At 38.1% G+C, this 12,965-nt stretch overlaps 1 protein-coding gene across 11 annotated transcripts in view; it reads left to right on the top strand.

Annotated features, from left to right (window-relative positions):
- The window catches only part of RIC8B (RIC8 guanine nucleotide exchange factor B), a 100,401-nt gene that overhangs the window by 74,711 nt on the left and 12,725 nt on the right, over window positions 1-12,965 (top strand). For 3 of the 11 annotated variants that reach the window (XR_004286646.1, XR_004286645.1, XR_004286644.1), the window contains exons 8-10: window positions 246-390; window positions 7,786-7,905; window positions 12,135-12,216. Coding sequence is in view for 6 of the 11 variants with exons in the window: in XM_032346497.1 (XP_032202388.1) it covers window positions 246-390; window positions 7,786-7,905; window positions 12,135-12,267 (398 nt within the window). In the remaining 5 variants the exon portion in view is untranslated. Of the gene's footprint in view, window positions 1-245; window positions 391-7,785; window positions 7,906-11,034; window positions 11,877-12,134; window positions 12,295-12,965 lie in introns of those variants that run through there. The other 8 variants (XR_004286647.1, XM_032346501.1, XR_004286648.1 and 5 more) reach the window with 6 other exon arrangements.

Genomic DNA, 12,965 nt, shown 5'->3' with positions numbered 1-12,965 from the left:
CCACAGAGTATATTCCAAACAGCTCCACTTGACTTTCTGATGCCTGAAGAAAAGACTTTTGGTCCTCAGAGCATGTAGGAGAATTTGTAGGTAGTTCAGTAAAACCTCTAGCATACTTTGAAAACCTCTCAGTTTTAAGGTTTACTGCCATGGTATGAATCTCCCCACTTCCCTGTGCTGGGGAATAGTCGGTAATGACAGTGAGTACCCACGGATTCCTCTAAACACCTCTTCTGTTTTTGCAGTGGACAGCCTGCTGAAATACACTGGCTATGGGAATGCTGCAGGACTGTTGGCGGCCAGGGGCCTCTTGGCTGGAGGAAGAGGCGATAACTGGTACTCAGAGGATGAGGACACAGACACTGAAGAATACAAAAATGCAAAACCAAAGTATAGTATCAAGTTTCTTTTCACCTAACTATGTCTGTGCCTTTGATTTGGTTATTTGCCTCTCACTTCCTTCGTCTCTCATTTTCCAAGTGTTTCTTTTCTTTTGTGGATTTGGAAGCTTTCCGTTTAATAGTGTTTTCAGAGGCAGTTTCATAGCTAGTGGCTTAAAGAGTGACTTCAGGTGATTGAGGAAGGATAATATTGCAAGAAATATTCTGCTGCATGCTCCTGACCCTCTCCGAAGGAGAGATGGTATTTTTAGATATATGCCATCATATACTTAAAAAGTAGTATTGCCCAATTTTTGCTTTCTTTTCCATAAGGTTGAGATTTTATAGGGTATAACTAAGAACAAGTATTTAATTTGGTTATTTCATGCTTCAGTTTTTCTCAGAAATCTAAACATACGTTCCGTGAATTCTGATCTTCCCTCTTGCATAAAAGCCATTATGAGTCAGTAAAATGGTACCTTATTAGCAAAAAGAAAGAAGTATAGCTCCACAGTAAATTTCAATCCAACACTTGGGTAAGAATCTTTTAACAGATGTGTTATTGCACTGAGGCAGACCAGAGACTCTTATCAAGTCTTGCCTGAATCAGTGCTTAGAAATCAAAGACACTAATTCTTCTCTTATCCCAAAACAAACCACCTCTACTTCCTTCTATTTCCTCCTCATCCTTTTCGTCCCCTTCTTAACCCCCCATATCCCAGGTAAATTTCTTAGTTCCACTTATTAGAAGTTATATGAGCTCAATTTTCTCATTTCCATTACTAAATGTTAAAAGGGTATGCCCTTTCCTTTTGGCATTGCCAATGATGTTGACATGCTAGTTTTTCTATTGACATTTTCTAGAATGTAGTGAGGAACATGTGGTAGTTGATGAAGGACAGAAAATCATTATCTTCAGAATTGGGCTTTTTTTTTTTTAAAGGATAAATCGTGCCCTGTTAACATGAAAGTACTAGGTTATCAGAAGGTAAAAGCAAAGATCATTTCCTAATTAGACAAGACTTATTTGGCCTGTATTCCTTGGCAAATTGGGCCTGGGTAAATAGCATTACTTTTAGTATTTCCAGTTCAGCCTCAGCAGGATCTTGTAGAGTGTGTCCTAGAAAAAAAAGACTTTTGGGGAAAAAAAGCTAGCAGTGACTCTAAGCAATTCTTAAGACTGCCACCATTTAGATGCTATAAATCGGCAGCTCGGTCATCTAATTGAAGCTTAGAGGAATCATACTTTAACCTTTCCGTATTATAGAAGTCATCATTCTAATTAGTTTTACTAGCTCTTGACTTTTCTATTTCATGAACTATATTTTCATCAGTTTAGTATTTTCTCTCCCTCCATTTGAGACATTAAAGAATACCACTTGAGGTATACCTTCATATTTTTAAATGAAAGTAGAAATTACTTTAGGCATTCATTGTGTCCCAAGTTATGTGGACACATCAACTAAGATTTTAAAACAAACAAACAAACAAACTCTTAAATACTCGCGGGTGGTTGATATCCTTATACCTCGGTGTATATTGTTGATTTTGCTTGACAGATGACTTCTACCAGTGGTAATGATCACATATCTTATAAGCACCGGAATGCTACTATAACAAGAAATTGCTTGGAGAAAATATAAGAACATTGGGTCTCTCCTAATAGAATGGGAAATAGAAATGTGTTAGATTATGAAAGTGATTTTAGATTTCAGGAGAGCACCTTTTGTTTGCATCGAGGACCATGATGTTTGGTATTGTTGTAGTCTTGGCTAGGAAGTTTCTATATTAGACCTTGTGACATCCCTAGTTGGAATTTTCATCAGCTTTGGACCTGGCCTATATTGTTCATAGGAATGGTGTGTTAGTGTCATCAGAATAGTCACCATTGTGAAATCTTTTTGTTTCTTAAATATTACTCGTGACAGATATAAATATGTGTTTCTCACACAGCATTACGTCTTCCCCTTCAGATATACTTGCATGTTTTTTTTCTTATATCTTCCCTCCTTCAGGTAAAACACTAGTGGGATATTTGTTAATTTAAAATACTTATTCATGGGGCGCCTGGCTGGCTCAGTTATCGGAGCCTGCGACTCTTCATCTCAGGGCTGTGAGTTCAAGCCCCATGTTGGGTGTGGAGCCTACTTTAAAAAAAAGAAATGCTTATTCAAATGGTCCTTGTGGAAGTAGTGGGAAACAAAGTACTTTACAAGCAAGAGAACCCTTTGTGCTCTGGGGAGTGATCGATAATGCTCGAAGAACTTTTTCCCTAAAAATTATGAAAACTCTTTACCAATCTAGTCAAGCTTATAAACTCAGCCCTGAAAGAATTGCTTTTTCCCCTACTCTCTGATGACCCTTCATCATCAGTGTTCTCAAGATCACAGTATGCTTTTCTTATGATGCATTTATTCACAACAGTTGCTAGTATTGGCAGAAGCAGAGAAATTACCCTTTATCCAGTTGGCCCTAGTCCCGTTGTCAAAAATGTAAGTGGATTCTGATTGATGCACCAAGGTAACCTATAATCCTTTAGTGGAATCTGAAACCAACATTGTGTGGAGCTTACATTCAGGCTATGGGAGACCGTTAATTTCACAACAATCTTTTTTGTGTCAAAGTAAGTGTATTTAATGGACTGGAAATGGCTTTCCGCAATTAGCAGAAATATACTTATAGAATCAAGTTACATGCCACACAGGGTTTTGGTGTAAATCTAAGCCATGCTTGTTTAAAGTTTTCAGATAAACTTTGGTCCTGAATCAAAGAGAAAAATTTCTAAATTCTAACTTTTATACCAGTTTCTTTTGTGCCTCTGAGCATGGAGGCCCCTTGCGTGTATAGGAGGGTAAAGTATAACTGACTAATGTGGTTTTGTACATCATTCCGAACAGCAATCGAAAGACGTGTACCTAATGGCATTTGGCTCATTTTAGACCAGTGGCTGTCAGGCTGAGTGTATAGGAACCTAGGAGTCCAGGGAGTGTCTTTAAAGGGCTGCTAAATGGAGGGCAGGAGGAGGGGATAGCCAAGGTAGGCAGAACTCGAGGACACCTACTTAGATTCTTCATACCCTACACTAGTTCATAATCACATACAGAAGCTTAAAATCATTGCAAAAGCAACTCGGGTGTTTCCTTCTCAGCCGTATTACTCTTAGGAGTAGCTGTGGCAGCGATTGTATAATTTCTCCAGCATGAGACAAGAGACTTTTTTTCTTCGTCAAGATTTTGTTTTGTTGCTTTAAGTCTCTTTGTAATTGTCACCATATATTGAAGATGTACCCCCCAAGAAAACCTTTATTTTTAATATTTCTTGAAGTAAATGAACAAGGGTATAGTAACTTTCTACTGTTCTTTTTATTGTTTTGTTGGGGATCAAGTATTCTGGGGAGTTTTTCCTGGAAAGACATTTCTAGCCTTATTTGCATAGGCTTTTCCACCCCATCTCCCCCTATCCTGGTTCTGGGCTCACAAGTGCCTTTTCCTGAAAACCCTGATCCCTCTATTTTCAGAGGTTGCAGACTGTCCACCCAGAGGCTCGACTTAGCCCACAGTTAGCTGCTGCTGGGCTTGTTGGATCGTTGGTTATTTAGTTCTTGTGTTGCATCGTCGATTATTTAGTTCTGTGTTTTTATTTTCTGTTTTACATAGTACTTCTTAATTAGTTGCCAACATTTAGAATTCAGATATTTCAGATGCAAATTTGGATTTCAGACTTCTTTTCAATAAGCTCTAATAACATGAAGCCTGCATTTTCACATGGCAGACAACTGGCGGATGGAGCTGAGTGGCCGTGGTCCCCGTCATGCCAGGCATAAGCTCCTCTGGTTTGACAGTGGATCCTTTTCATTCTTACCTGCTTAGCCCCTGTAGTGATTTGCCCTCCCAGGCCCTCCTTTAACCAGAATGGTTTGAGTAAAATTCAATCCCTACTTTTTAGAGACTGACGTTAACTTTAATATAGCTCAGAGAAATTTTAATAGCTTTTTTGTTAAGTGACCTAGTACTGTTGATGTTGGCCAAGTGTAGCAACAATCTGAAAAGCAAAAGTCTTGAAATATATTTCAGCTTTTGCATATATATTCATAGGTCTATACCTTTTTATGTCTTAATCCCTTCATCACCAGGTTCATAACTGTGGTCAGTTCATATAATGACCTTATATATAATACATGTTCAATGATACTACAAATGAGTTTAAATAATTCTTGTCACCTAACTGCAAGACATATATAATCACAGAATTGGAATGCTGGAAAGATGGGGTAGGGGAGCAGACAGGGTGAGAAAATGACCCAGTATAGTATCTGCCACAATTAGTGTACCTTAAACATCTTAAGACTCAGTCTTAGAACAAGATAAAACTAACCCCAGAATTTCAGTGTCAAGATCCTAAAACCTACAAAATTAAGTCTTAGACTGTATTATCTGAGGTTCTGTAAAGGTAGCAAGTGGATGTTCAACTGAAAATAATCTCTTTTATGAAACCTCACATCATTGTTACAGTGACAATTTGTTTTCCTCTCTGGGAAGGGAAACCAAAGGAGTCTTGTTTCAAGTGGGGAGCAGGAGGGGAGACCATGTCCAAGTCTGCCTCCTGACCCCGAGCACATTGGCATTTTTCCTATGAGAATGGCACAGTTTGGTGCCCTAAGTTGTGTTTTCTGTGATATTGCGTACATTCTTCTGTGTACTGGGGGTGGGGGTTATTGCTTCAGTAAAGGATGATAAATTCTTACTCTGTAAGAATGAATTTCTGCCTATTGCTTTTATGCTCCTTGAGCAAAGAAAGGATTTTGTGACTTTAGTAGCTAATTTCAGAGCAAGCCATTAAATCATTTTAGCAGCAGAGGACTTGAGGTCAGCTTGTGGAAAATGGACGTCATTTCTATTAAGCCCTTAAAAGAACCCAAAAAAAGAATCAAATGTGCCCTGATTCAGGAATTCATGTCCTGACTTTACGTTGTGGATACAACAGAGCTTACCAGTGCATCCTCCTGACACGTTTTACCCCCGAGGCAAATGATGGCTTGTGCTAATGTCATTATAGAATACAGCAGTCTGGGGATCTGATTTCTTAAATCACTCCTCCATTGAACTTGAGAAGAGGAGCCTTCTCTCTAGAGACAAATCTCGAACGTGTTTTACATAGTTAATCCGTCTACCTTCGTTGTACTTCCTTCTAATGCCTGATTTCCTTTGTCTGCTTGGGAAGTAGTATGTGCTGTATAATAAGTACCTTTACTAATTTATTTATAAGACTCGTTGTTTTCTAATTTAGCATGTGGCAGAAAAGAAACCAGTGGAAACATTCTGTTGTTACAAGCTTAAGCAAATAATAGATGGGTGGTGGAGTCACATTTTCAGTGTGGCATCTGGATACATCTTAAAAACGCTGTAGTTCTCTGAAGCCTTGTCTGGGTCCCCTTTGTTCTTGACTTTTGGGGACTCTGATGACCCTAGTTCAGTGTTTTTTTATAAATGACCACTAACTAGAGGACTTTTTCTCTTCTATTATGAGCACCTTAAAAAAAAAAAAAAAAAAAAAAAGAGGGAATAGTAGCACACAGTGAAGTGTCTGAAGTTGGCACTCTAGCCCTGTGTGGTTTTTAACCTCATTGTGTATCTGAATCACCAGGAAAATAAAATACATAGATTTAGTTCCTCTCAGTCGAGGCCTAAGCCTTTTCTTTAAAGTTTACCAAGTGATTCTAATGTGCAGCCAAAGCTGAGAATGACTGACAAGCCCAGGAGTTTTCAAACTATGTCCCAGAGTTCCTAAAATTGTCTCAGGGGCAAACTTAAGAGTAAACAAGTAAGTATAGACAAACAGGAGAGGCTTTAGGCCTCCACTCTGCTTGGCCCCCCATCCCCTCTTCTGCTTGATTAGTTCCACTTTGTCTATTTTATATATGGCTTTCTGTGTAGATTTCATTTGTTTCCAAAAAAGGCAGGGGGCGTTTGGTGATGGATCCATTGCTCTGAAGGGGAAAAAAAGTTTTTAATCATAGCTGTAGGTGTAGGTCTTAAGAAAGACTGTTAAAACAGATGTTTTAGATCTGGTTTTTGAGAATGCTGAGCACTGAGTCCTTCCACAAGAATCTGAATATCATGTGCCCTCTGAGGAATATAGAAAAACAGAAGGAAATCTTTTAGTAATAGATAATAGTACCTAGTGGCCTAGCCCTTTTACTACTCAAATGAGAAATCCCTGTTAACCTGCCCAAGTCAAAGTCTAAAGCAGGGTTTGCAAGCTAGCTTCCAGAGGACCTAATTGATCACAGGGCCTTTGTTTTGGCCTACAGGATTGTACCTCCTGCCACTTTAGACTGGCACTGTCCTCAAGTTTACCTCAGTCCCCAACACTCCCCACTGTTCATAGCTGACCAGTTCACTCATTTGCTTATCCTACAGACCTGGCCACTGAAAGCATTTGTGTTTGTAGACCCTAGAAAGCAATTTATTAGCAATTTGCTCTTTGTTTTTAATGATTGAATGAAATATCCCTGCAAATTGTCCATACTTGGCTGAAACAAAATACCGTAACCTCTTGTCTGCTTTTCTAGAAAGATGTTTAAATTATAGATAACTTAGCAGCCATTGAAGAATTTTCTTCATCTCCTTTAAAAAAAAAAAAAAAAAGTGTGGCTTTCACCTAAGAGGGTAGCTTGTTTGGTATTAGAACTTCTTACAAAGTTTATGGGACATACACATTTTAAGTACTTTATTATTTCTCTAGAAAGTCAAATGGTGTATACCTGTCTCTTGGTAGGTTAGATTTCATTCTTTTTTCTTTTAAATCTAGGTCACATCAAATCTAATTAAAATTGTTCTTCTGCTTTATCTTTTATTATTTGAACACTCACTGCCTTCTGTGGTCTCACTAATGGACTAATTTCCTGAGATGATAAATCGGCATGCTTTCATTTTCAGATTTCAGCCTCTCTGCCATCATTTTTCCGGTTTTTTTTTTTTTTTTGACACATTTGTTTTATGCTGTATCACAAAATGGATTTCTCCTACTCTGAAATCATTTGTCCCCTTATATTAATAAACTATGCATCCAAGGATATTTATCCTAACGGCACCAATCAAATTTCACATTTTTTAAAAGCAGCCATGCCTTTAAAAAAACAAAAAGTTGGCAAGTCAGCTATTGGTTTTTGTTTTTGTTTTTGTTTTTGTTTTTTTAAGTAAAACTACCACCCGTTTCCCAAAGCAAATTAATAGAAAAAGTAAATTTTTAAAAATTCCTGTAGTAGTTCTATACTACAAAATTGCTATTATTGCCCATTTTTGGCTATTATACTCTTTCTTATTATAACTTACAACTTGGACCAGAAAGTATAGAAAGAGCATAATTTTAAAACATACAGCATAACTTTTTCTTCTTTTTGTAGCATTAATCTTATCACTGGTCATTTAGAGGAACCAATGCCAAACCCCATAGATGAAATGACAGAAGAACAAAAAGAATATGAAGCCATGAAACTTGTCAACATGCTTGATAAACTTTCCAGGTATTGTATTCCCATCCATTTTCTGCTTGGTTTCTAAAAATGTTCTATTTCTTTGTCTCTCTTACTGAGAGTTATCATGGAACAGCAACTCTGGAAATCCATGTTAATTGGAACAGGGTGGCCTGGGCAGCAGTAGTTCAGATCTCTCTTGGCTACCATGGTTTTTCTACATGTGCCGCTTCTGGATGTGCATTCTTAAACATTTAAACTCTCAGAGCTAGGACAGTAACTACTAGATCATTGTGATATTTAACCAACTAACCTCCCTGTCTTCAAAAAGATGCGATGAGTTAGGTTCAATGATTTTGCTGCTTCTTGTATTTTTTGTTTTAGTCTGTTTTGGTTTTTGTTCCAAATCATTATGTTTTTTTTCCCCCCTCATTTTTGATGTGCAAGTTGGCAATTCTGTCTTTTTGGGTTGCTGCTGAAACCGAGAATTGTAAAATGTCATGCACCCAGGAAAAAGTGAAAAGGAATAGCTCAAATTAAGGGTTTTCTGAAAGCAAGTGCTTATATTAATTAGGGGTTCTAAAGACAATCTGCCCTTCCCTTCTTGCTTCACACCGCCTTCCCTTCCCAAAATAGCCAGTCTTGAAAATTCTTAAGTCAAATATATACTAATCAGCAACTAGTCATCTTTGAGGAATACTGGGAAATATTAATTCCTTTCACACTTGCCTGAATTGCTCTATTTTCTAGTCATACATTGAGTCACTGTCTCCTTTAAGCCATCTTGAGTGAGTGCTTCTGTGTGTCAGTGGCAGCCGCCACTTACAGGTGTATTTCTTCCGGTCATCTCCTTTTTCACAGCAACTATATGTAAAGGCCAGTACCCCTCAGTCAGAAGTAGCAGCTGGAATCCAGGGAAAGCCAGAAGGTGTAACAAAGAAGCAAGTAGAGGTGAAGGCAGAGCAGGAGGCTGACTGACATGGGAAGTGTGACATATGGGAGAACTGCAGAGTCTGATGATGCTGGTAATGTGGTAGTAGTTATATAGAAATAAACAACTTCGTCATCTCGATCACATCTACAAAGCTAGTATGACTAGAATTCAGTATCTTCCAGCTAGTCCTTTTAAATTTCCATCTTTGCCCAAAGAGGTTAGAATCTACAGCGAACTATGCTCACAACCTCTGTTTGCAAATGACATTCTTCATACCTTTATGTAGAGCCGACATGTTCCTTTAACAAAGGAATTAGAATCAGAGAAGATCCTGTAGGCAAACCTACAGGAAGGAAAATAACTGCTCTGAATGAGTAGTTAAACATGAGATTTTTGCTTGGCTACTTCTGAAAGGATCTGATGTAGCTAATGAAACAGTGGTATAAGTACAGAAGTTAGGATGAGAACCAACAGATCCATCTAGTAGAAGCTGGAGAGGGAAGTGTTAATGAGGACCTATGTGGAGCCCATCAGTGGGTTAGGATAGTAAGCAAGTTTCATACATTTCACTCCAATAATCTGAGTCTTTCAGAGAACACAGATGTTGTTCAACTGCCTATATACCCTGAATGAGTAAACTCCAAATGAGGAAAGTGGAGATGGGAAAAAGACTGCCTAAAATAAGACAGTATAATCCAACTACTTGACTTACTGAAAGAGACAAGGTCATTTCATAAGACATCCCTATACAAGGGACAGAAAACGGTGCTAGGTCCTTCTCCTTTTAATCCCAAGGGAATCCACATATTCTAGAAGCTGCCAACAAATAAATACACAAATGTCAAGTTTGAAATATCCAAGCTTCCACTTGATTTAAACTATGCCTCAAAGAAGATGTGTACTCACCCAGAAACACCCAGCAGATGCCCAGCTCAATCTGAAGGTGATACTGATTTCACATGTATAAAACAGAGCAAGTATGTCTTGTGTTGGCTTTGATAGGACCAATTTTGCCATTAAAATGGAAGCGAAAGGCAACTTTAAAAATAGTCCTAAATCATTGATATTTTGCATGACGTGTGGTGGGTTTTTTACATTGTCTGCCTTTGTGTGTGTGCTTTCTAACATTTGCTCTCACTAATAATCAATGACAACACTGCACGGAGACCAGCAGTGGGCATTCCGAAGCAGGAATGCAAAGAATGAAGCCATTCTTTATGCGTCTTGTATGTTTGTCTTAAGTTTCTTCTCTCTCTTCACTGTTGATTTTTGGTTTTTGGTTTTTTTTTTGAGGTAGAAGATATGGCATAGAGCCAAAGTAGACTAAGTTCAGTATAATTCAGGGAACGTTTATTAAGCAGTTACTCTGTGCAAGGCACTGTGCTAGGAAGATGAGGGAGATTCAGAGAATGTGACAGGCTCCGCCTAGAACTCACATTCTAGTGAAGGAAATGGCTATAATCTGTTCTAAAATACAAGGTAGATGGAAAATGATGACAAATAAGGTCTATGTTGAACTGTAAACACCCAGGAAAAGGAGCAGTTCATTCTGTCTGGATGAATCAGGGATGATTTCACAAGGAAGATAGCATTTGTGCTGATTCTTGAAGCTTAAAATGTATTTAACAGATATGTGGAGAACTGACCATTCATTCCAGGTAGAGGGAAATCTACTCTTGTTGATAAGATAAACTTTGGTATTCACATACTGCATCTTTCTTCCAAAAAGCTCAGGTTGTTTTGTCATTATTTGATTAATATAATCTGTTACCAGATTTCTAATTGGGGGAAGACCCAAAGAATTGCCCCAAATATTTCCAAGCTAATGCCGTGATAATCCATTTCCTTTTAACAGTTTACAAAACACTTCCACGTACATTCTCTTTCTAGCTTCATACCAAAGTGAGACTAGGAACTTCATTTTCCAGAACTCAAGACCTTTGCTCTGTCCACTGTGCTACTGTGTCTGTCTGTTAGAGTCAGTGTTTGCCAGAACACTTCCTGATCATCCTCTTCAGCATTGTGCTACCAGTTAGTTCCCTCAACTGTCCTCTGAGGATGTTCTTCATCCCACCAAGTCTTTATTGTGCCAAGAGTGTACTGTAGCTTTGTCGGATTAACTTTTCTTCTCAAAAATGCAATCATTTTCTCCTGGGCCTGAATTGAAAGGCATGTGAGTAAAGGCTAGGTTGGAGGTGACGTGGCCAATGAATGGACACTAGACACTTCCTTTTTTCCATCCATAGGAGAGCAGATGTGAAGGACCTGCACCAGGATGGTGGTTAGCAACAGTGGCCCGTGCCAAAGCACTTACCAAAGTGATGACTAAGGTTGGTCATGCCAAGTACTGTTACTGAGCCTGGTGTAGGGTATAGATGTCACCCACTCCCAAAACTACAAAACCACCAATGCAAAAATTAAAGTTACATTTCCACTTTGCCTCCATGCTGGACACAGCGACCACTGCAAGCAGCTCACTACCTCGGCAGCTTTATTATAACTATATTTCCAAGGACACTGGAGAAATTCATGCTCAAACATTTTCTTCCCATTAAATACCAACTGACTCAGTAGTATTCTGTGTGTGTGTGTGTGTGTGTGTGTGTGTGTGTGTGTGTGTTTAAGGATTGTATTTGTGACAGATGTAGGTAAGGGGATTGGCTGTGGACCTAGAGGTCTTAAGAGTTTGAAAATAATCTGAACCCTATAAATCCCATCATGTCTAGCTAGTACAGTGCCTTGTACCCTGTGGTTCCCCTAGTGTGTGATGATGAAATAATGAGCACAGCTGATCCCCAAATCTGTAGACCAGTTTTTTGCTCTATAAAATAGCCTACATGGTTTAACACCTTTGTCATTTCCATTTCTTGGCCAGATATGATAAAATTCAGGACTGGAAAGGAATTCCATAAAAGTACATTGGCCTACGACTGACTCATTTAAATATTAGGGTACATAATTTCTTTAAAGTGATCACTGTAATGTATATCATAAACATTAAGTCCTGAAGCATGACATTAAAAATGTTAAATGAAGCTTTCTATATGAGAGCAGAGGTGAAAAGGGGGATGAAATTTGCCTTCCTCTCCACCTCCTCTTTCCTTCTTTGAATTGGAAAAAAAGAAAATAAGCCCCCACAACTTAAGTGGGAGATTAGAATGGGGACTGTGTGGTTAAGCAAGTCCAGGGCGGCTAATACAATTGCGTTCACCTTAGCTACAGCATACAGCTCGCGTACAGTCACACAGCCTCCTCCAGAAGAAGGGAGAGAGGATTGATTGGCTTAAGCTCAAACTAACCAAAGGAAAAAATATTTCAAGTTTCAATTTTCTTTTGACTTTTCTAGGCCCCTTCACTTCCTTAATTGGAACCAGGCGCGGATTAATCTATTGCTGTCCCCCAGCCCCGCCCCAGTCACATTTAACAAGGTGCATTGCCATTTTGCTTACATATTCTATCAGAATCTAAAATTTAAATAATTGTTTTCCCGTTTCTTTCTTATATATTTTATATATATATATATATATATTTGCCAGCCATTGTGCAGTATTTGGGAATGGCTTTCTTAATAAATGTAGGTTCCAAATATGGGAATAGTTCTCTTTAATCCAGAGATAATTTTTAGACTTATTAAAGCTGGGATGGGCTAACTGAAAAGTAATATCTATTTTTTTTCCCTATGAATAAGTTACTCTGCTTACAAAAATATCAACAATTGTGATTATATCCACCTTTATGATAAGTTAGTCAGGGACATGTTTTTCAGGTATGTTTCCAAAACATCCTATTTTTTAAGCATTGTGAGATATAGTGTAAGTACAAAAATGTACAGATCTTAATTGTGTATACCAGAAAATCTTTTTGATCTGTGCTGTCCAATATAGTAACCACAAGCCATATAGGAGTACTAAGCACTTGAAATGTGGGTAGTCTGAACTGGGATGTCCAATAGGGTTAAAAACTCAGGCTTTCGAAAACTCAGTATAAAAAGAGAAATGTAAATATCTCAATTGTTTAATATGGATTTTATGTTGAAATAATATTTTTAATATACTGTGTTAGCCAAATATATGGAAATCAATTTTACCTATCTTTTTCAATGCGGCTACAGTTAAAACTACATATATGGCTTGCATTTGTAGCTTTCATTATATTTACGTGTGGCAGCACTATTCTA

Source organism: Mustela erminea, chromosome 6 (genome assembly GCF_009829155.1).
Source record: "Mustela erminea isolate mMusErm1 chromosome 6, mMusErm1.Pri, whole genome shotgun sequence".
In the NCBI taxonomy this organism is placed as follows: domain Eukaryota; kingdom Metazoa; phylum Chordata; class Mammalia; order Carnivora; family Mustelidae; genus Mustela; species Mustela erminea.
The sequence above is the reverse complement of the archived record's forward strand: the minus strand, read 5'-3'. Positions and strand labels throughout refer to the sequence as shown.